This window comes from Portunus trituberculatus, chromosome 17 (assembly GCF_017591435.1).
Source record: "Portunus trituberculatus isolate SZX2019 chromosome 17, ASM1759143v1, whole genome shotgun sequence".
NCBI classification, from domain to species: Eukaryota; Metazoa; Arthropoda; class Malacostraca; order Decapoda; family Portunidae; genus Portunus; species Portunus trituberculatus.
The window spans coordinates 25,604,397-25,629,253 of NC_059271.1; the positions used below are offsets into that span (position 1 = coordinate 25,604,397).

The 24,857-nt window shown below is 36.7% G+C and overlaps 2 protein-coding genes across 2 annotated transcripts; one reads left to right on the plus strand and one right to left on the minus strand.

Annotated features, from left to right (window-relative positions):
- Positions 1-6,172: 6,172 nt before the first annotated feature.
- LOC123504806 (probable ribosome production factor 1) lies at positions 6,173-15,402 on the minus strand. Its single transcript, XM_045255639.1, has 6 exons — positions 15,232-15,402; positions 12,039-12,272; positions 8,647-8,800; positions 7,504-7,615; positions 7,047-7,199; positions 6,173-6,809 (listed from the first exon to the last, which is right to left on the minus strand). Exons 1-6 carry the CDS (start codon positions 15,376-15,378, stop codon positions 6,650-6,652), a joined length of 960 nt encoding a protein of 319 aa, XP_045111574.1. The 5' UTR covers positions 15,379-15,402; the 3' UTR covers positions 6,173-6,649.
- Positions 15,403-15,885: 483 nt separating this feature from the next.
- On the plus strand, positions 15,886-23,968 carry LOC123504807 (28 kDa heat- and acid-stable phosphoprotein-like). Its single transcript, XM_045255640.1, has 5 exons — positions 15,886-16,008; positions 18,289-18,377; positions 19,300-19,553; positions 22,212-22,363; positions 22,845-23,968. The coding sequence occupies exons 1-5, from the start codon at positions 15,993-15,995 to the stop codon at positions 22,910-22,912; spliced, it is 579 nt and encodes a 192-aa protein (XP_045111575.1). The 5' UTR covers positions 15,886-15,992; the 3' UTR covers positions 22,913-23,968.
- Positions 23,969-24,857: the final 889 nt, after the last annotated feature.

Below are 24,857 nucleotides of genomic sequence, written 5' to 3' on the forward strand. Positions count from 1 at the left end.
TTTTCTTAGTGCACCTTTACCACTTTTACTTGATGCATTCACACAGTACTCACATAATATTCTAACAGCTTATCTTTTGACTTTATAATGTCTGACATAGTCTGCCTGGCTGCGCCATACTCTTCACAATCATAACATCAGCTCCTTTCTCTAACTTTATTATCAATTTCAACTTTAAAGCCACAGTTTTCTTATCAATTTCAGCTCTTAAACCACAGTTAGGGGCACTATAGTAAAACTAAATTGTACTGACCCGTAGGGCTTGGCTGATAATCTGTGCGACGTTGCCATATCTCTCATTACTTCAAGAAAAACTGAATAACTGTTCTTTATTCAATTTAATGCATGACTTAGCTAAAAACAAATGGGGTGGGGGTCATGACATACAGATGCCATAGGTAAATTAAATACAGTAAAGGAGCTGGTTATAAAGTGAAAATGAGGCTGATAATTTACCCAATATTTACTATTATGTCCTCTCGAGATACCCCATGTAATATAATGAGTGGGGAAAAGAAACGCTGATAAGGTTGTGGTGCTGTGTTGCATATCTTGTTTGCACTGGGAAAAAATTCTCTTCACCTTGGCTTTAGATATACCAACTGCATCTGCTGTCCTCTTCCTCGCTTGATTTGTAGATAAAAGTTGTCCATGCAAGCTTTTTCTTTTGAGAGGTATCTATTAATTTTGTAGACAAACTCATTGGTTTGGCTGTACAACACACAGTAAAACGGGGAAGCGTCAGTGTGCCCTTCCATCGTGGCGACCAGATGAGAAATGAGTCGATTTGCACCTGTGTGGTGACCTGACTTCCCCCAGGGAAAATCCCACCTCAGGTCGAGTGGCAACGTCGCCCGTCCTGATATGCCCTATGGTCATACATGTCCATGAAATACCTTCATTTGATTTGGTATATAACACTTATTTGTATCACCTGCTATTTGATAAAATAATCGAAATATTCTTAGAACGCTATTTGTTGATAATACTATGATTAAAGAACCGTGAGTAGTATGGACTGAATGTTTTGATTGGAAATCTGGCAAAATGGCGAACAACACACTACATGTCAGTACAATTTAAATTTACTATAGCTTACATTTAACAACCTTGAGAGGCATAATTATGAATTGCATGGTATTGAAAAATGCACAGACTTGTTCAGTGACCAGACAAAACTGATCACACAAAATGCAGCATTCACAAGTATTGGCCGGAGATGCCGGACTTGTTTACATCAGCCTGTCGCCATCTATTGACTGTTTCTCACGGTATGCGAGGCGCGCGTTGTTCGACTTACACTCAAGCCTCGTTTTTTCTTAACTAAACAGTACAGGCACCAGTCTGGATAATGAAAAGGTCCGGATAATGCAAACGAGTCCTTCGTTTTACCAAATGTAGAATTTTGTCACCTTAGACTTTTTTTAGACAATCAAACCAAAACAAATTTGTTCTAAGTCAACATAACAATATAACTAATCTAACAGTACCATATACTGCGGCAAATAAGTTGATCTGGCACATAAGTCGAACTTTATAATTTGACTCTGAAATGTTGTACTACATGTTTACCTTGCAGATAAGTTGACCCCAAAAATTATTACTTAGCCTGGCCCATTGTTGTCCTGAATCACTAATTACTGGACTGTAAATTAAGTTTTACCTACAGTAAAATAAATAAAATAATTCAAAGAGATTGAAAACACCACCAACGTCAAATATTTCACCATGAACATGCTGTCAGTTTTTACTTTTTTTTTTTACCTGTTTCACGACTATGTTTGCTTTTAAAACTCTAACGGTAAGTGTCCAACCACCTACAGTACTGCTTCAAACGTTGGAACAAAAGAAACTAAAGTAATTGCTACTCATGGAGACTGCACATACAAGGAATATGTTCAAGGGTGATGTGAATATTTCATAGGCAAGAGACTCAGTGAGGCTAGATAGGACTCCTCAGAGAGACGCCTCTTCCTCTGCCATGTTGTGCAAGGGACTGACACTCTGTAGGAACAACAACGTACCTACACAAATACCATAGTTTATTACTGTAGAATATTTTATTGACACAAAAGCTAAAAACATAATACCTAAAAATAATCTAAAATATTTAAAAAAATAAAATGCTATTTAAAATTTCACATTTAAACAGCTCTTCAAATGGAATGCTTGTCACTAGGTGGCAGAACTGAGTAGTCAACCATGATAATATCATTACGAAACGATTATGCTTTTAGTTTTTGTGTCAATAAAATATTCTATAGTAATAAACTACAGTATTGTATAGGTGTTATTGTTCCTACTTACTACATAGTGTCAGTATAAGCAGTCCTCATGAGTAGCAGTTTCCAGTTTCCACTCTTTCTTACTAGAATAACATGTGTAAACAGAACCCTTAGGCCAAGTTCAATAGCATTTTTCCGGTATCCTGATGTTACTGGTGCAAATATATTTGAAGGTTGCTATTTTACATCTACCCCATTAAGTCGATCCCTAGTTTTAAGCATAAAAAAAAAAGACCTTAATAACTTGACTTTTATAGGCCGCAATATATAGTAATACCCGACCACACATACAAGAAAAAAAAAAAATTAATGGACATGATGTACAATGAACATACTACCAAAACATGCAGCCATGTCATGCGATGCAGGATGTTTCACCCTGCACAGTAGCATTTAAGTCTATTTCCATTGTGGAATTGTCACAGGCCCTGAAATTCTCTACAATATCAATTTCTATGCCAGCTTTCTAGCTGCTGCACATAGCACTTCATAATGGTGGTATCTAATGCAGCATCTTTTCCACTCAAACATTTTCCTTGGTGAACCTTTACTACTTTTACTTGATGCTGCATCCTCACAGAATTTGACAGAATATTCTACCAGATTATCTTTTGATTTACTAATGTCCGACACAGTTTGCTTGGCCATACCATACTCTTCACAAACACTCATAACACTAGCTTCTTACTCTAATTTTATTATTAATTCCATCTTTTAATAAAGTCACAACTAGAGCCAGTCACTTACACCTAACACCCTTGGGAAACATAATTCAAGAGTTATAAGGTATTGAAAAATGCACAAACTTGCTTACTGATACCAGACAATACACAGTGTTCACTTGCATTGACCAGACTTGTTTACAACTGCCTGCTACAGCAGTGCCACCATCCACTGACCATTTTTGGAAGTGTGTAAGATGCACATTGTTTGAATTCATTTGTTGGCTGTCTGAACTTCAATTACTAAATAATTAAATGGACACTGTTGGGATTAACTGAAATCTGGATAAATGAGGTCTGGAAAAATGAGGGCCCATTGTAATTTTTTTTACCATCCGGACTCTAATTTTTTTCTATACTAAAATGTTCCAAAACATTAAAAACATGAAAATAAATCAAACTAACTACATATGTACTATTAACACATTATTAAAACTATCCCATTAACAATTTTTTTTTTATACCATGTGGGCTTTTCACGGGAATTTATGGGCTAAAGGAGATACTTTTTGGGGTACCTCCTGTATCAAAGTCCACCCGCTAGGAAACCGTTGCCCCGAGTGAGGAAGCCCAACCTACACTCGGACAGTGGACAGGATTCAAACCCGTGCGTTTGGAGACCCCTCAGACCCTAATGCACACATGGTTCCACTGTACCACAGCGGCCCCCCATATTTGGCATTTGTAATTTGGTGAATAAGCATTATGACTGATTGGCATCCCTAGTTAACTATTTTTTGCCTACTCATGGTGAAAGGATTCATTTGGTTTGTGTAATTCTGCCTGTTCTGTTTGGCTTCTGTAATTTGGTTTTGCATATTCAGGCGTGGTCGGTAATTTGTCTTCAGATCTTCATTTGATTTAAGGTGTATCAGTACTTGGCACACTTTTTTGTTTTCCTTCTGTCCTTTCATTTGTTTCATTATAGCTTGCCAAGGGGAACACTCTTGAATTAAAAACTGTTTTCATTACCAGGAAAAATCTTTTCAGGTGAACTATATTCTGATCTGATTTAATTTTCTTTTCTTTTGCTTTTCAACTTACTCTTCAACTAATTTATCTAATTCTAATAACACTTAAAATAACACTTAAAATTAATAAGAACAATTTAAATAAAAACGTTTTAATCATGCTTTGTTTAGCGTATCGTGCATTTGTTTTCTTTCATTGTTTACAATCGGTAGTTGGCAGTCACGCCACTGTGTTTACACTTGCCAGCCGCATTCTATAACCTATGTTTCAACTTCACTTCAATTACATGTTTGTTTTAAGTGAATTTTGATATACACAATGCCTCTTGGAACGCATCTGTTGTGTAAATAGAGTTACTTGTATATATATATATATATATATATATATATATATATATATATATATATATATATATATATATATATATATATATATATATATATATATATATACAGTAAGGTCCCGGGTTACGTCGGTCTCAAGTTACGTCAAACTCGCACTTACGTCAGTCCACTATAAGGCAATTTAAGATTTAAAAAATTGAAAATTTATAAATCGTTAAGCGCAGGGTTTATTGTTATTGTTGGCAGCCAGGCGTCACTAGTGGTTATCCACCACACCGCCCACCTCATGCTTGAATACAATAACTCTACGTACCTCAGTTCCACCACACCGTCGCCTCTGGCAAGAGTGTTCCTACATCTGCGTTTGCTGACTATCTTAGTATCTTGCTCAATGGCACCAAAAAGAAAACTGAGTGATAGCAGTGATGCTAAGAAAAGGAAAACCATTACACTACAAGAAAAAGTGGACATAATTAAAAGACATGAGAAGGGAGGCAGCAGCTGTGTGTGAGGGAGTGAAGAAGAAAATGGGAAGCCCGTTACCATGACAACAGGGAGGTTGACGACCTTGAGGGCTCACGCACCTATCACAACAATAACAACTCCGGAGCCTTCACCTGGGCCACATGACACTCACAGCTCACTTGCACCATCTGCGCTTGTCTGCTGATCCCTATTGCATTTCCTGCCCCGCTGCCCACGCTTTTACTCCCACCGCACTGCACTACGCTCCCAGCTGCCCACCCTCCTGGCGGCCTCAGGCCACCCCTCTCGGCAACCTGCAGTCCTTCGCGTTCGCGGCCCTAATCAATATATTCCTACATAGTTGTAAATAATATACTAATATAACAATATAACCTTTTACTTACCTGAATAACCATAAAAAATTATTGGTTGAAAACTCAATAATATGCTTTGAAAGTACAAAAACTTGAGTTACGTACAAAATTTACTTACGTCACGTTTCAGGAACGTAACTCTGACGTAACTCGGGACCTTATATATATATATATATATATATATATATATATATATATATATATATATATATATATATATATATATATATATATATATATATATATATATATATATATATATATATATATATATAAATGGATTTCTTTATTTATGCAAGGGATACATTCCTGAAGGGATTGCATAACGTGCAAATCACATAAAGTGAACATGATTATTGAACAAAACTGTATACTGTATACTTACACCAAAGAATATAGTAACGGGATCTAACTGACAGCAAGATGGCATACAATGATCTTCCTGACGATGTTTACCATGCATCACTAGCTGTCCTAGAGGTGAAGTGCTCCTGTGCTGCGATCAGCTGTGATGACAATATGGCAGCCCAAACAAACATCTCACAGAATCCAAGGTCCATTCTTACTTAAAAAGCAATCTCTTTCTCTCTCTCTCTCTCTCTCTCTCTCTCTCTCTCACAAACTTATAAGAAATATGCTTAATGCACCAACCTATCCATGAACATACAGTGACAACAATTTGATGATGAGGAACAAGAGTTACTCTTCTACAGGCCTCTCTTTATGAGTGATGAGTCATCACTCAAAAGCACGAAGATATTTTCAAGGCTTCTGTCACTGCAATCATCTCCATATGCAAAATGTAAACCTGTTAAAAAGAGCTATCTATATACCAGGCTGGCAATCCCATACAGGGTGGTCTGGACAATGCACTACACATATGAACATCACTCTCATACTTTGCCCTGTCAGACCATGGGAGAAAAGGAGTTTCACTGTCCATCCTACCACACCCTTATAGTAAAAATCATTCTCACCAGTGCATGGGAAAGGGACAAAAAACTAATGTGTAATACTGTAACATTCAATAGTATTTTCATAACATGTATACCTAGAAACAGTCAATTAAACCAGATCAATATTTTTTTCCTAACATTTATCTTTAAATAAAAATCATTCAACTGGTAAAATTACCATAATTATGTAAATGTGACTTAAAAAAAAAACAGCCATAAACTTGATAATAAGATGAATGAACTATCTACATAATTCTTCTAAGTGGGCCTTGTTTTTAATCTTTTGTTGCTCTTGGCCAGCTTCCTCTCTTGCATAGGAAAAGAAAAAATAACCCATTCTGGGGTAAATACAAACGAATGCAAAGACAAATGAGCTTACTTGGAATGATCCCAGGCATACAACAGCTTGTTGACATCTGCTGTCTTTTATTTTTTCCTTCCATGACTATAAAAGTTTTTTTCTTTTACTATGTCAGTGATGATACGAAATAGTAGTAAAGACTAGTTAATCTTTCACTTTTTTCTTAATCACTAAAGGAAGAATCTTCTTCTGGAGGTCTCCATCTCATGTCTCTTGAGGGCCCACTCATAGTCCCCATCAAAGGCGCCCTGCTGGATCCACTGCAACCGCAGGGTAAACCTGGGACCCAGCTCTCGCAGTTTAACCTTCTCTGTGTTCTTGAACTCATACCTGTCATGAAGAAGACAAAACAAACATTAGCCAACACCACACAGCAAACAATTAAAGAACTAATCTGGGTCTGGGCCTCACTTTAACATCTCAATAACATGACAAGAGCACTAAATAGTAGAATAAATGGAGCATGTAGTTTGAGTTTATGAATATCCCAAACTGTCATCCTTCCATCATTACTTGAAATGTCTAAGTTTTCTTTCATAATAGTATTATACAGCCTAAAAGACTCACCTGTGATGACGGAAGAATATATAATCTCTCTGGTTGTGGAATGTGCAGACCCTGCGTCCCTTGAACTCAGGGTCATAATGAAAGAGTGCACCAAGCATACGCGCCACCACTCTCCCCAGCCGAGTGCGGAAGTTATTGAGGATGACTTCAGGTCTATGGGACAAAACATTACATTATTTAAACCAAAAAATGCTACACCAGTAACCAGATATTCAAGGATATTCATCTTTTTTAGAAATAGCATTTCTAACTTATCATGATCAGCATGAATATTACTTACTAGTAGCTACACAGATATGAGCCTCAAAACTCACATATAGAGCATAAAGTCCACAACAAAATGCTGAAAACTTGACACATAAAAAAGAAAAAAATTATCATATGAAACACTGATAAAAATAGTTATAGCAAATAAGACAATTTCCTTTCATCGAAGAAGGAGCTTCAAGAATCTCACCTGTGACCAGTGATCTCATTGTAATCCCTATGAATATCCTTGCACAGCTTTGGGTTGCTGAGCCTGAAGAGAGCAGACGGTCCTTCTGGCAGATGTATGACTAAGAGACCATCTGAAGGAAGAGAATTTGTTTGTGTTGCTATGTATGCAATCAAGTAAATTACTTTGCAAACTGCTCAAGCTAATCTCTGTCAGTGACTGCCAAGTTGGGAACATCTTAGTCATGACCATTTTTTTTAAGAAGCACAGGACAATAGGCAACAAGCCAAGAAGATTAGTATAGGAATCTATTTATTTCATGCTCAGTAAGAGTCAATGTATGACAATAACTAAGTGGTAATTCAAAAGTTATCTCATGCTCAACAGAATAAAATCAAATACATAAACATAGCCAAAGGTTCATTCCTTTACAAAAAAAAAAAATTCCACACGTGAGATCCCATATAAACAAAACTTAAACAAATTGATAAAAAATATAAATATATGAAAGTAGTAATAATAATCATTATTATTATTATTACCATTATAATAATAACAAAAACAGTAACAAGATCATGAATGTTTCTTGTCTCTTGAGAACAAAATCTTCTGGTACAATGCTTTTGATTTTTTATTTCTTGCCATTGATTTCTATTTCTTGTTTCTTGATAATAAACAAGGTGGAGCACAGCAATAAGGAGAAATCATTAACCACTGCTCGGGAGGATTACTTCCTATCTAAACCATTTCACTTTAGTCATACAAAACTAGCCACAGTGTTTAATGGATCAATAGTGTTAGTCTGCCTTGTTCTCTGGTTTCAGGGATCTTACGGTTTCTTTTTATATCCTCTCTGACTTCAATACCAACATTCAGTCTTCCATTAAAAAATATCACACCTTTTCCAGAATAATGCTATCTTTTGTGATGATTAATTAATCAAGAGTAAAAGTTTTATTGTCACTGATCATCACACTTCTCTCCTTTCTAGATAAAACAATTCATATTTCATGTGTATGAAAAACACTCTAAAGTTTCAAGGTTTCCATATACAAACACAAATTAAATCCCTTTATCTTAGGGAATACATTAAATTATAGTAGACTGAAACTACAGAAACCATTTATGCCCTGTATAAATGTCTCATATGGTAGAAGTACTTACTTGGTATTCTTCTGTCCTCATTGACAACAAGGATGTCAGTGAAGCCCTTATCTGTAGCTTTCTTGACCATCTTCTTTATGCTGGAGCGACTCCTCCACTTGGGTACTGCACCAGGGATGATGCGACACAGCTCTCGAATGAAGGCAATGGTTTTCTGAAAGGTAAGTTTTCTCAATATATGCAATAGCTAACAGATATGAAATCTATGGTTGGATTTTAATAGAAATTAAAAGGAAAATGGAACCTCACAATATGGCAAGATTTAATGCTAGTAATCTTGTCTTCCAGTGTGTGTGTGTGTGTGTGTGTGTGTGTGTGTGTGTGTGTGTGTGTGTGTGTGTGTGTGTGTGTGTGTGTGTGTGTGTGTGTGTGTGTGTGTGTGTGTGTGTGTATTTACCTAGTTGTAGTTTTATAGGGCCTGGGCTTTACGCTGGTGTGGCCCCATCTCCATATCTACACTTATCCAATTTTTCTTTAAAACTATGCACACTCGTTGCTGACACCACTTCCTCACTCAAACTGTTCCAAGTCTCAACACATCTTTGCAGGAAACTATATTTTCTAACATCTCTCAGACATCTTCCCTTCCTCAGTTTCTTACTATGCGATCTTGTGCTTCGAATGTCATATTCTTCTCTCAGGATCAGTTTCTCGTTATTCATTTGATCCATTCTGTTAATCAATTTACAAACTTGTATTAGATCCCCTCTCTCCCTTCTCTGTTCCAGGTTTAGTAGATCCATAGCCTTTAGTCTCTCCTCATATGTCATCCCCTCAAATTCTGGAACCATTCTTGTAGCTGTTTTTTTGTAGTCTCTCCAACTTCCTTATGTGTTTCTTTTTATGGGGGGTCCACACAACTCCTGCATGTGTGTGTGTGTGTGTGTGTGTGTGTGTGTGTGTGTGTGTGTGTGTGTGTGTGTGTGTGTGTGTGTGTGTGTGTGTGTGTGTGTGTGTGTGTGTGTGTGTGTGTGTATGAATACCAAATCCAACATAGATGATTCTTCTTCCCCTCTATACCTTGAATAGACCTTCATCCAATGTATTTACCACTGCCAGTTCTAACACTTCTTCCCCCCTAACATCCAATGTGACTGTTTACATCCATTTCTTCCCAATTTACATGTTTGCAGTTTAGATCTCCCACAAGTAGCACTCTTCTGTCCTTCCTTAACATATTGTCCAGGCAATTTAGCACTTCATTTTGCATTTCTTTCTGTACATCAAGCTTCCATGTATTAGTCTTCAGTGGCACATATGTTACTATGATATTTCTCCTTCCCCTCCCACTGATCTTAATTGCTATGCTTAAAACCTCTCTCTACCAGTCCATCTCCATACTGTACCTCCTCCATGTACATACCCTCTCAAACCAATATCAATACTCTTCCTTCTTTTCCCCTTCTGTCTCTGCTCCAAGCATTATATCCCTGTTCTTTAAAGTTCACTTGGACATCTTCACTTAACTTTGTTTCTGTTATACATATCACATCCAGTTCTTTTTCCAATATATAATCTCTCACAACCTTCCTGATATAAATCCATCTATGTTTGTATACATGACTCTTAATGCTTTCCTTCCCCTTCTCAAATATACCATTTCCTCAGCCTCATGTTTCAGAAATCTATAGTAAAATCTCTTTTTTTCATTCTCCGTCCTTCTCTTGTTTTTTTTTTCCTTCGCTTCACTTCTTAATTCTCTCTTTTTTTCCCTTTCTTCCTGATTCATATCTCTCCTTATCTAAATAATGTTATATTCTGTCTTACTAGTCAGCTTGCTAATATTTCTTCTATCCCTACCTGTGATCTCATTTTAACTTTTAGTGGTCTTTTAGTCCCCTCACTTTATTTGCCAGTCTGTATATTTCTTCTACTTCTTTTTCAAGACAGTTCTTCATCTCAGACTACAGTGATAATTTGCTCAACCATCTCTTTCTCCTCCTTCTCTTCACAAATTTCACTGGGTTCTTTTCCTCTTGTAGTCCATATATAACCATACACTTCTTTTTGTCCACTGTATTTCTCAATAACTCTTCCTTTTCTTTAATCATTTGTATGACTGTGTCCTTCATTTTCTCTCTTATTGGTTGCTTAACTACTTCCACAAGATTCACTTTTCCTTCCTCTTGTTCCTTTTCCAGACCTTCTCCCATTCTTCCAGTTTTATTTTACTTATTACCTTTCCTGTCCCCACATTAGTGTTTAGCTTTTTCTCTAGTCCTTGTAATGCCACTTCATAGTTCTTACATTTACCTTAATCTCTTGAGTACCATGATGCATTTCCATATTCATGCTGCTTACTATTTGGTGATTTTATACAGCTTCAGAAACTTAAGTGGGGGATTAAAACAGTGAAGACTGTGACCATTAACCATCTCACCTCCATAGACCCTTCCTAATGTCAATAAAATGGTCAAATCATATACAAATCTTAGGATAAAATTGTGTTCAAGTATTATAGGGAGTTAAGGGCATTGTTTTCCCTTTTTATTTCATCCAGAATTTTTTTCATTTCATTGTTCATTTCAACAGCATTTTCTAGCTTGTCACACTTCTTCCTCAGTTCCTTGTTTTCAGCAATCTGTTGATCCTACTTCTCCAATACCACAGCGATCATCTACGTCAGACACCTAATTTATTTTTCACTGTGATAATTCTTCGCATATCTGGTTTTTCCTCCTTGAAGCCAGAAAATTCCCTTTCACTACTCCAACCTCTCAGCTGTCTTAGTCCTAAAGGCATTTCAGTCATCTGTGTCTCCCTGGGCCTGGCTCTTTTGTTTACATTGGTGGCAGTGCCATCTATATTATACCCCATTTCCATACTTTTTCAGCCTCAATCCAAGCAAATTCAAAATAACTGAAGAGACAGGATCACTTGCCAAGTCCTCTCTCCCCCTCCAACACATCACCAAGCCAGCTGGCTCCATAGTTGGCAGTATATTGGAGCTGTTGTTTACACGTCTATCTTGTACAGTGTTGCCAGTGTGTGTGTGTGTGTGTGTATTCATGTAGAAAGGAAAGTACAGTAGAGCCTATGAGGCTTTTATGTGTTACTGTACAATAATTTTACAATAGAGACATTTGATGAATGTCAAAACTCATTCACAGTGATAAGCATGCTTAAATATCAATTTGGACATATAGCTTTACCAATACGTAAAAACTTATATTTACAGTCTCTTCCCTAGAAAAAAAAAAAAATGTATTTAAGTACATGTCTTTTATATTGAAAATTGTTCAACCTTGACATCACTTGTTGTCTATAAAGAGAGAGCAAAAGAACTGCATTTCAAAAGCACATTTTTCCTCTAATGCTTTAAATATACTATATACGTGTTTCTAAAGCTCAACTTTTTCATCCAAGGCAGGAAATAGATAGTAACTCCTTACTGTGTGGGGGTTGTCGCTGCAAGTGATGAGTATTTTAGGGACATATGACTTGGTGAAGTATGAAGCATATTCATCATTAGCCTCCTCATGCTCCAGCTCCTCATCTTCTTCCTCCACCATGGTGTCATCCTTCTCCCGCAGAGACTCAATCGTGTGAGGCTGCTTCTTCGCAGGAGCATTCTTTCCAAGTTTGGCAGCTAACTTCTTCTTTTCTTTTGCTTCTTGTAGCTTTTTCTGCAGTGAAAAAAGTTTATGTATTTAGGAATGGACACTGAAACAGAATATCTAAGGAGGCAAAAACAATTAATAAAAGCATAAAGAACTGGATTCTAGGAAAAATAAGGAGTGTTTTGGATCAAGAATCATGGTTGCAGAGGTAAAAAAAACAAAATAAAACAAAAAAATATATATTTAAGGGAATGACATTGTCTGTTGTACATGGTTTAAGATGAACTCCAGATGTAAAATAAAAATTTTAAATAAATAAATAATGATAAAAAAAAATGTAGAAATGAAGTGCTAGAGGAGAGATACTGGTGAAACGGCAGAAATAGACTAACATATGGTTTGTTTTCACCAGAGAGGATGAAGTGTGGGGAAAAAACTCATAGTGCCAAGCACATGGTGTGAGTTAGGAGTTAGGGTAGGGGTTTCACTCCTTCGGTAAACCCAGGTTATGTTGGTTTAAGTGCAGCAGGTTGGGTGTCACCTAGTAGGGTCAGTTACGTTAATGGTTTACTGTGGTGTGCGTGAGTTGTTGGGTGCTGTGGCATATCAGCCCCAGTGTTGTTAAGTGAAAAAGGGGGATGAAAAAATAAATGTAAAGCATCAGCAAGTGTTTGTGTAGCCCTCCTGGTCCCAGGAGTTGTTGTGCTCCATCTGTTCTCACCTATGCAGAGCCTCCAATACGCCTGTGACCGCTCATATAGCTAATCTACTACCCTTGTACAGTCGACATGGAAAAGGCTGGTCGGGTCGCTCTTTGATGACTGCACAAGCCTTTCCCTCTTCCCTACCTTCCCACAAGAGTTCACAAAAATGTAGACAACATCAGAACAGTGAACACTCACTGACATCTCTAGTTACTTATTTGAAGATAAGCTAGTCTTCTTGATTGTGTTAAGATGAGTTGGAAAAGAGTCGGCCAGGTGTTGAAGCATAGAAGCGGGAATCCTATCCCAGGCAGCGCGCAACTCTATCTCAAATTTTTCTATCGTAGAAGTGTTTCTTTCCCTCTTCAAGAGAGCCCACAAGTTTCAATAGGGTCTCCCAATACTTTTAGCCAGGGTGGGAACACAAACATCACCAGACACTTTGAATTTTGCAACTAAGCATCAAACACTTCTCTCAGTCACAGCAGTTTCATTTACTATTTCTATCGCTTAAAGACCTAATTCATGACACTGGATCACCCTAACCCTTGTATCACAATCAAGAGACTTCCCAATCATAGCGTATATATGTCAGGCACGATTATTCACAGCAAACACCAACAAAATTTAGGAGAGCGGGACAGCAACCACTCTTAAACATTAACATATTAAATGACACTCAGACATGATTTATGTCATTTATAGTCACTGAGTGATGAGTGACAGCTAAAGTAAAGTTGTTGTGTAGCCAATTTTACCCAGGGCATTTTTCCCTTTACTGCCCAGTGTATTCTGTTCAATCACAAACAAAGGCCGGCCAGCTTATTCCCCTTCGACTGTAGTGGGTTGAACCGTTACACAGGCACCAATTCTTAGGTATACCTATACACCACCAAAGAAGTGGAGCTGCCTGGCCAGTGTAGATATTAATTTTTACAAAGTAAACAAAAGTAAATAAGTACAGTGCTCATCATAAACATTGTCGCTGGAGACCATGGCATCCATTTGAAGGATGAAAACCCACACGCTTTCCTTGGCGGGCATCAGATGCTTTAAATTTTATACATCTGGTATCTTAGTCTGGGTGTCGGGCTGCTTACAAAGGTGGGAAAAAGTGATGGGTGCCTGTCAATCACTCTCACTGTTGGGCATTCTGTTGCTGTCCTCCCATGCTACCCCATAGACTGGCTTGCAGTTACTCTGCTATTTAGTTGTTTTCCAAGACAATGGTGTGCTACCAGATCTTGTAACAAGATGACATCGCAGCCATCTCAGCTCTCCACAAGGCTGGACACATCTCTGACCAGACAGGTGTCAGCATCTGTCAAATTCAACAATACGTGAAGTGTATGGCTGAACTCGGCGGCAACAACACACCTGCCAAGAAAAAACCACCAGGAATCACCAGCAAAACTTCCTTGAAAATCAGGGAGGACAACTAGGGAGTACTGAGTTATGTATGTGTGAGGACATTATTCCGTCACATCCACGACGACCTCCAGTATCTGAACTATGCAGCACGGCCCAAGCCTGTGGTTACTTTGGCCCAACAAGAGAAGAGGCTTGCATTTTGTGAGAGGATGAAACACTGGACCATTGAGCAGTGGTGTGGCGTGATGTGGAGCGACGAGTCGAGATTTAAAGTGACAGCCAGCAGTCAAGGTCGCGTGTACCAACGCCCAAGCAGCAACCCCCTTGACCCGAGCTACACTGCTCCTGCCATCAGATTCCCTGATTCGTTGATGGTGTGGAGATGCTTTTCCTACCGTGGGGTGGTGTTTCCAAAAAACACCACAATGAATCAAGGAAAATACCTCAAGCTTCTGTGTGACCATCTACCAGGATCTTTCAAGATGTGCCAGGCCTCCACCTTCATGCAGGACGGTGCACCGTACCATACTACTATGTCAGTGAAGCAGTGGCTGAGAGACTGCTGTGTGCCATTCTTCAAAGACTGGCCTGCTAATTCTTCGAATCTGAACCCAATAGAAAATTTGTGGACGATTATAAAATGGGAGTTACGCAGTCTCGACTTTTCAACTGTAGCCAAGCTCCCAGCTGCGCTTCATCACCTTTGGAACACACTCGCTCCCCAGCATCTCATGGTGCTGGAAGACAGTTCGGAAGTGCAGGAGACGCCAAGGGAAGCCAACAAGTATTAGTTGTAAGTGCAATACATTTCTTTGGATGCAGTACATGTTTATATTACCTGGCGTAGCGTGGGCAAAGGGTGCAACAATGTCTATGGCGAGCACTGTGCACAATGGATTGGGTCGGCAGCGGCTCAAGCAAACACCAACCACAAAGAAGCAAATACCTACTTTTCTCTTCTCCCGCTTCATTTCCACAAACGCCTTCGCCCTTCTGCTCTTATTCTTGATATCTTTAATATTAGTGTGAGCAGGCATGATTGTGTCTTGGCGGTCATCTTGTTGGGACTCCTCGGCCGTGCACGTGTCCATTTCCATCACTGGTAAACAGAAACACTGATCATTGTCACCATCAGCAACTTGTATGCTTTTTAAACGGTTTCCTTTAACAAAATATTATTTACTCTTATCATATATACTTGACCATAAATCCACCTTAGATTGAATTCAACTCGTATTCATAGCACTAAAACACAATAAATGCATCAATCCGTCAATCAATATAGGCCTTGCTCCAAGATGTAAGTATTATTTCACTTATTACGTTGAAAAGAAGGGGGACTATGTATGTAAATTTCATTGATATTTCTTGATTTGAACGAATATTTTAAATGCAATTCATCTAAATAATTTTAATAATTTTCTAGTATATCTTTCTTTCCTTTTTTGGCATAAGTCAAACTTTCATTTTACATGCACCCACATTTCACAAAATAGTATCATAAAAATATAGCACACCCACTGTAATTAAACTGTAAAGCGTATAATAATCTAGATAATTTATAAAAAGATTTTCCGTATCATTCCTACTCATTTACAAGTTAGAAATGGAAACTGAAATATTATAGAGCTAAGTGTGTCTAACGAAGTCGTGGGTGTGATACTGCATAGTCCTTCACCTCGCTTCCTGCCCTCCACCATACACCACAGCCATGCCTAGGGGAAGAGGTCAGTCACAGCAAACAGACGGTGCTAAATAGGTCCACATGCAGACGTAGAATATCCACTTCTTGTTCCGTAATGAGGGGCAGAAGCGTAAAACTGGGCCAGCTGTGATTTTGTGTAGCTGATAGTTTTGATGGAAGCATGGTACATTCAACCAGTCTTTTCCTCGTTATATATATGAAATCCTCCCCAGCACATATTTTCACCTAGTTTTTGTAGACTGTGGTCCTTTGTGTGATTGTATCTGATGATTCATAAGTTAGAGTGAGGCCCTGATGGGAACTTAAGAAAACGTCATCTCATATTTTAAAACCATGAGCGGTCTTCATAGGCTTTGTGGTTAGATTTGTTGATATGGTTGTTGTTTTGGCACTGTAATCCTATAGACTTCCCTTCTGGTTTCCCGGCTCCCCTTTCGCAACTCTTTCACTCAGCTGATTGGACATGGGAACGAAAATATGGTTTCCCGGCTCCCCTTTCGCGATTCTTTCACTCAGCTGATTGGACATGGGAACGAAAATATTATAACCAAAATTAGCCAAACCTAACCTAACCATGCTATTGGTCAGAAGGGTTCTGAGGAAGACACATCAGCGGTGCATGTTGCCTCATCTAGGTTAGGTTAGGTTAGTTTTAGTTATCATATTTTCATTGTCACGTCCCATCAGCTGACTGAAAGAGCTGTGAAGGTGCAGTCAAGAAATGAGGACAGTTGGAGGGACATCTACTATATATTAGGACAGTGGACCATTGTTTTTTAAAATTCTCTATATTGCTTATAATTTTCTTTGTAAGCTATAAGGCTACGTCCTTGGCAGTGTTGATCAAGGCAAGATGTGTCCAGGCTTCATCCTGACTCATTCACTGCAGTTCGCTGAGTGACTGTGGTAAGGGTCATGAAGTCAGTGACTAGGTATAGACCACTCCTCATTGTTGTAATAGTCGTATGGGCTGTCAGGGAGTGAGTTCTGACACTCAAGATAATTGTTAGTAATGGTATCTCTGATAATATTTTTTATTGTTGCCAAAGTCTGTGATCAAAAGTATGCTTTTCATTTAGGTTTGATACAGAATAATAATTTCTGAAACATATATTTGCTGAAAATGACTCGCTTGCTTTCTTGAAATTGTCGAAATCACACTGACTGCCATACAAGTTGAATTGATGAACAGTTTCAGTTTTGACCACATCCCAGTAAAGGGGTTACAAGTCTGAAAAGACTGAATATTGGATAGACATATTCATCACCCAGCCCTACAATGTAATGGTGTGTCTTTGCCAGCCAACTTTCCACTCATATCAGAAGAATGGAAATGTATGTATTGGACAAAATTCACTCATGATTTGATTTTTAAAGCAGAGAACCTCGCCTTAACCAATTGAGTGCAAGTCAGGAATCACACTATGATTGAAATAAATTTAAGAGGCACTGTTCTTTTACACTAATTGAAGGCACCATCAGTAGACTGGCATTCCTCAGTCCCACTATCTCATGGTTCACTGCCACAGTATTGTAGCTTTGCATTATATGAACTTTTTTATTAGCAGAAACTATACAAACCTACTTATGATGCTCAATTCTTCTCATTTCCCTCTAAGCTAAATTTTCATAGTAATATTTGTTAGGAGGGCCAGCTTGCCAGCAGGTCTGGGCTACCCAATATATTAACCCATCATTACTATAGTAGGTATATAATTAACTGACTACTATGACCTTGGGTAGCCAACCAAGTGAGTTGACTTCTAAAGTGTGAACAACAGTAGTAATGGCACTTCCTTCCCATTGATGGTAATGAGTGATGATGTTTTGGTAAAGGTTTATTAGAGTACAAGTAAGGTCTAGCAGAACATAAGTCAAAGTTCAATGAACTTAGCCAAGAAAAAAAAATTGCCATGTGTGACAGGCAAACAGGTAACTAATAGTTGTGTTGGGCAAGAGTCAGCAGTAGGCACCTATGCTTTTATAATGTTGGCCCAAATATTACAGAAAGGAATTTGGAAAGTGGATGTGAATAGTTGTGAGAGATGTGTGTTGTGGTGTTGGTGGTGGTACTGTTTGGTCATCTGGCATCAGTGCATTCTAGTGTAATGTGCTGTGAACTAAATTACTTTTATGTTTTTAACAATATAATATTGACAGTTGATTAACTTTTTATTGATTTCTACAGGTGACCCGAGCTTATATTTGATAAAACTATTATAAACATGTAGTAAAGATGATTTACTGGATATAGTCTTGAATAATTATGAGATTCTTTAATGATGGTAAAACAAAATTTCAGGAAGATGCAAGGGTGGCAAGCGCCACTTCACCAACTTTGAGGCAATGGAAGAACAGAAGAAGAAAGAAGAGAAGGAGCGCCAATGGAGGGTCAGTGCATCTCTTTCATATTTGACAGTCATAGTTTTTAAATGAGATATTTGGTGTACAGCAGGTAGATGATAGTGATTTCTACATACATATGCACCATCACCAATCATGATAGTATGGTAATATTCATCTATAATTTTCATTAAATATTACTAGTAATGCTTAAGTCCATAGGTGAGATCCATGAGACTATTTCTTTCCACTTGATGCAATTGGGGCTAAGAGTATGAATGATGTGTTTATGAGTGTGTAATGCTCTGTGTGGGTCACCCCATCCAGTATTGTCTGCTTGGTATATAGATAGATTAAAAGCCTTAGAAAGGTATAGTATTGCATATAGATGGAAAGACAGTTTTAAGCTCAAGAGAGTGCTGAAATGTCTGAGGAAGAAATTATATGATTCTGGATGTACATAATGAAGTATTTTAGCATTTATTGCTTGTACTTTTAAGTTATAACTCACCAGTTGATTTTTGTCCATTTCTTCATTATTACTATTTGCTGACAAAAAAAATATTGTTAGTGATTAATATAAATATGTTTTGGGGTTCACTTGTTTAAACATAAAAAACTCCCTCTCAAAATTATTAGCCTATTTTTGTGGATATACAATGTAGTATCTATGAAATGTTTTCTTGATTTAATGTATCTGTTTTTTGCTACTCATCTCATATTAGTAAAGTAGTATCTGAAAATTGGGAAAAAAGATTAAACACGAATTGAACTTCGCTTTTCTTTTGCCATTATTTCAAGATTTTTCCTAGCTGTTCTCCAAGAAAATAAGGTATAATTCCTATGGAAATCATTCAATGAATAAACATTCTTGTATTGAGTGATTCATATTTCCTTAGCACTCCCAAATTAAGTGTCAGGAACCTGGATTGCAAATTTTGATTATTAATTGTATGCTTGGACACCCCAGAAAGAGCAAGGGGAGACCGATAGTGAGGAAGATGAAGAAAAATCTGGCAGTGAATCTTCAGAAGAAAGTAGTGAGGAGGAGGAGGAGACAAAGGAACAAAAGGCGAAGGGTGTCGGTGGTTTAATAGAATGTGAGAACCCAAATCGTGTGGTCAGTAAACCGAAGAAGGTGTCAACCCTCACTAGTACTACTAGTACTACTACTACTACTGACTCTGCTGCTGCCTCGAAGCCACAGTTATCTCGACGAGAACGGTAAGAAAGTAAAGTGATGTTGAAGCTAGACTACGAATTATATATATATATATATATATATATATATATATATATATATATATATATATATATATATATATATATATACACTCGACCCTCGAAACAACGGACAAATGCGTGCACGACCCTGTCCGTAGATTGCAAAAGTACGTAAAATACTGTGTAATCATTAAGAAATCATTCAAGCAGTATTACAAAGCATTAAATACAACAAATGACCTAAAATAGATGACAGGAGCATGGTCAGTTTCATAGATATTATTAAACAATATGAAAACGCACGGACTGAAGATTAAACATGGCGGCCAACAGCTGATGACGCGACCGACCTGCCACCTACCGGACAATAATTTGCCGGGAACAAACAATTGCGCGCATTTTAATATTCGTCCGTAGATTAAACCAGACTCCAGAGTTTGTCCGTAGTTTCTGAAATCTGTTGATGGGAGGTCTGTGTTTCAAGGGTCGAGTGTGTGTGTGTGTGTGTGTGTGTGTATATATATATATATATATATATATATATATATATATATATATATATATATATATATATATATATATATATATATATATATATATATATATATATATATATATATATATATATATATATATATATATATATATATATATATATATATATATATATATATATATATATATATATATATATATATATATATATATATATATATATCTCTCTCTCTCTCTCTCTCTCTCTCTCTCTCTCTCTCTCTCTCTCTCTCTCTCTCTCTCTCTCTCTCTCTCTCTCTCTCTCTCCAAACTGATAGACTAAGGAACTGGTGTAATGATATCTAGACTGTAACCATTGTTAATATCTTTTAAATGTAATACAATGACACCAAGCCCTTTACAGGAACTTGGCTTCATCTGATTTCATATGAATTTTCAATTTTGCTCCTTTCATCAGTTATTAATCATTTGCATGCTGGAATGTATTTCCTCAGATGATTAACTTTTACAAAAACATACTTGAGAGATTCAAATTCTATCTGAAGTTAGTGAAGTTGAACATCTCTTGAATTGGTTCCTAGAAAAACATGCTCTTGTGACAGCTTTGTTCAGATGTCTACATATTCCTGCATCACCAAGTATTATACCAGTGGTTACCAAACTAGGGGGCATCTCCCCCTAGGGAGTCATGAGGAGAACACAAGAGGGGCGTGAAGGCATCTGCTCAAAAATATTTGTTTAATTAGAATAATGAAATCATTCAAAGAACAAGTATCTGCCATTAAGTATGTGCAAAGTATAATTGTATCAGTCACTCCAATGGTCCAACCCGAGAAAGAAGCCGCAGCATCCATCTCACTAAAATAAGCTGTTCGCACCATAGAATTCAAGCTGTCAGTTTTTTCATCTCAGTATTATTATTCAGTATTCATATTTAGTTTATGGAACAGTCCATATCTTGGTTGCATTTATTTACTGGAGTAATTAAGTTTCCCTACATTTCAATGCTGAGAATTTGAATTGTTATTTACTTATGTCATCATATTTGATATTTAGTTTTTAAAATTGTGTCTCAGTCTCATAAGTATTTCCAGTAGATATATGCCATGTTTTCAGTTTTTTTTTTTGGAACTGCAAGTCAATTTTGCCAATTTGCTGAGGTTTAAACTTTTTTTCGTTCCATTTGAACCAATATCTAGTTGTTTAGGAAAATACCTCGTGATTGTATTATTTCTTTGATTTACTTTCATTATTAGAATTTAATATAAACAGAAAACTTTTTTCCTCAACAATATTAGGATATGAATACAAGAAAATATATATTTTCACATAAACAAAGAAAAGAGGGAGAGGGGGCATGCTGGTCTACTGGAAGCAAAAATGGGGGTGTCAGGTAAGATAGCTTGGGAACCACTCTATTAGACAATACTATATGATATTTAATCTTAAAGTATTATATTCTATAGAAACTATTATCCATTGGAATAGTAGTACATTTCAGTAACTTGTATTCATTTACATATTTCTTGTGTATAACCTTATGAGTAGGGAGTGGGGTGCTGTTTATAATATGGTCATAAGTTTTATCTAATTATTTATTCATTTATTTATTATATATATATATATATATATATATATATATATATATATATATATATATATTTTTTTTTTTTTTTTTTTTTTTTTTTTTTTATGGAGGAAACCAGCGAAGGACAGCAAATTATGAAAAATAAAGGCCCACTTGAATGCCAGTTCTCTTTAAGGTAAAAAAAGAATTAGCCAAAAAAAACTGGAAAACATGTTTGTCTTGGTAAGGATGAACATTAGTTATCCCAGGAGGACTAACACTAAATTACTGTTCTTTAATCCTGCAAAAGTGGCTTAATCTTATAAAACTTGGTTATTGTATTATATTTTATGGATTCAGCTTGAGGTAGTAAAATAGAAGGAATCATCTCCACTTTTCTAAGAGAGTAGAACAAAACAAACAAGTTGGTACAGTTGTAGCATAATAACTTGATGGAGCAAGCCTGACAGTAAACACACTTGAAAGAACACCAATATTTGGGAGTACTGTTTGGTCAGGTGCAATGTGCAGTCACAGTGTAAATGACTAAATCTGTGGAATACTTCTTCCTGTACTTACTGTTGTCTCAATTTCAGGGAAGAGATACAGAAACAAAGAGCAACTGCCCATTATAGAAAGATGCACTCGGAGGGCAAGACAGATGAGGCTCGAGCTGATCTGGCTCGCTTGGCAATCATCCGTCAGCAGCGAGAGGAAGCAGCAAAGAAGCGAGAGGAGGAAAAGCAAGGTAAATGTGTCTTTGCCCCTCCCCCATTTCTCTCTCTCTCTCTCTCTCTCTCTCTCTCTCTCTCTCTCTCTCTCTCTCTCTCTCTCTCTCTCTCTCTCTCTCTCTCTCTCTCTCTCTCATGCAAAAGAATGTGTGAATTAGGTGCTTGATCTCAACTGGCCCTTGTCACTTGGCTGGGATGTTAGCTTCATCGTACTTTGATTTGATCTGAATATATTATTGTAGATGAGTAAATATTGTGGAACAGTTAATTACAATGTTTATCAAAAGGCCTTGACTTTATAACTAAAAAATGCATTACATATTTTGACCATTTAGTACTTGAGTTGATAGTTAAAAATTTGTTACTATACTGCAGTCTTATTTATATGAAGTGAAGTAACTTTTTGTGCCTCTACCATTCTGTTTTATTGAACTTTACCTTCAGAACTGAAATATAGCTAGATTTTAATAAATGTATGTGGCATTTTTTCATTTTCAGCCCGAGAAGCTGCAGCATCAGCCAAGAAAGAGCAATTGGCCAAGGCCCTCAATAAGAAGAAGAGCTGATCACATATGTATCGTAGATACAAGTGAATTGCGTGAACACAGCAGCTGCAATATTCAGGGCAGTTGGTTTTAGGTCAGAGTTGAGAAAAGAACTTGTCAGGGATAACTGTTATATGAACACTTAAAAGAACACCAAATTGTTCAGTTATGCAGCAGTTGTTTATGACAATGGAATGATGTCACATAATTGGCTTGTAAATTAAAGAGAATGCATCTTGAGCTGCTCTGACAAACTCTGCCTAGAACCAACGGGCTTCACAAATTTAAAACAATTATCAAAATATTGCAATATAAAATACATCTCTTTGAAGTTTATAAAAAAAGAAAATCCATTCACCCTGAATGCATAAAGCATATTTTTAAATTGGCTTTGTTCTTTCAGCTTTTCTTTTGTAATTCTTAATGTTTACTCTTGAAATGCGACGGCAAATGGCATAAGGTTTGAGATTAATGTATTTAGTGATTCACATGGCTGAAGTACAAGTTTATTTATAGTAAGACCATTACTGTATTCATTTAATAGTTTATATCTTACTTTACAAATGACTAAATTGTCTGTATCTTTACTATTATTGTGCTTCATTCAATCGTTTTTTTTTTTTTTTTTTTTTTTTTTTCTTACCAAAATACAAGAACTTACCAGCTAATACTTTATTCTGCACTTCTAGACTATTTAAGAGTTGCATCACTGCCTATTTTAGGTCTTCATTTGATGGAAATGGGATTGCCATGGATCAGAAATATTTTAATTCCTAAAATTTTATCATAATTCTGCATTTTCTGATTATTTTTTTATTGCCAATTTGAAAAGGTTTGTTATCATTTGAGTGAGAGTGGGAAATCATTTATCATATATATCCATCTCTCCTCATGTAATCAGGACAAAGCTTTGTATCATTGATGTTATTCTGTCATGAATTATAGTACATTCAGTTCACAACATTGACAAACACTTCAAATTATACTGTTAATAGTGTTTGTAAAATTTTTGCACATTTTTTTTTTTTTCTGCATTTTTTATTTTTGTTTCAATAAAATGTCTTGTACCAAATTCAATTATGTGTCATAAAACATCCTATACTGTTACGTATTGTTCGGTATTCTGCTATCTGTTCAATGTTATGTACATTTTGAGAATTGATTAGTATTGTTTCAAAGACCACGAAAGATGATTAATTGAATTTTTAAGATATTTTCTCTTTAATGTTGCAAAACTTCTTCAATCACCAGTCATAGAAAAAAAATTACAAATCCTAATGACTCACTAGAACCTGTTGAAAGTATGGAAGACAATATACTAAAATCTTTTGAGAATATGGACCTTAAGTCATATTGTGTGCACATAGAAAAAGCTGGTTGTAAATGCCAACCAGCATTGTGAATGTGACCATGCAATTAAGAGTGGTTGCAAATGATGAATGCAAACTCACCTAATCATCATCACCTAATGGCCTCTCCCAGAGCCGTAGCAACCACCTCCCGATGGGAGGGGTGTTGGAGGGGCACCCGATGTCACCTACATGTGATTACCATTACAGTTATATATATATATATATATATATATATATATATATATATATATATATATATATATATATATATATATATATATTATATATATATATAAACATGTTTTATTTGCTTTATAAGTTCATAACCAAGAGAGAATGCAGGGAAATATTAGGGGGTGGGAAGGAAGTAAGGGAGAAATCTTAAGTTACTCCTGAAAACATTTTCTATGAAAATACTCGCTTCTAACAGATGGCAGCACCGTTGCTGTCCTCCAAACTTTAACCCACATCACAACTTCCTCGCTGTATCTTGGCTGTACGTCTCAGCTTGGCGTGATCCTGCTACTAAAGAGTACAATAGTTTTTCCGGGAGATTCGTCTGGCAGTGTTACTATCGTTTTCAGTAGCAGCGTTCGCGTGTAAAAGCGAACGCT

What these genes read in the sequence shown, in the direction of transcription:
- LOC123504807 (XM_045255640.1), top strand. An exon ending in CAGTTATCTCGACGAGAACG is followed by an intron (nt 19,554 to 22,211) that starts GTAAGAAAGTAA and finishes TCTCAATTTCAG; the next exon opens with GGAAGAGATACAGAAACAAA. An exon ending in GCGAGAGGAGGAAAAGCAAG is followed by an intron (nt 22,364 to 22,844) that starts GTAAATGTGTCT and finishes TTTCATTTTCAG; the next exon opens with CCCGAGAAGCTGCAGCATCA.
- LOC123504806 (XM_045255639.1), bottom strand. Translation starts at nt 15,378, where the DNA reads ATGGAAATGGACACGTGCACGGCCGAGGAGTCCCAACAAGATGACCGC. An exon ending in TGAAGCGGGAGAAGAGAAAA is followed by an intron (nt 12,273 to 15,231) that starts GTAGGTATTTGC and finishes TTTTCACTGCAG; the next exon opens with AAAAAGCTACAAGAAGCAAA. An exon ending in TGAGGACAGAAGAATACCAA is followed by an intron (nt 7,616 to 8,646) that starts GTAAGTACTTCT and finishes CTCTTCCTTCAG; the next exon opens with ATGGTCTCTTAGTCATACAT.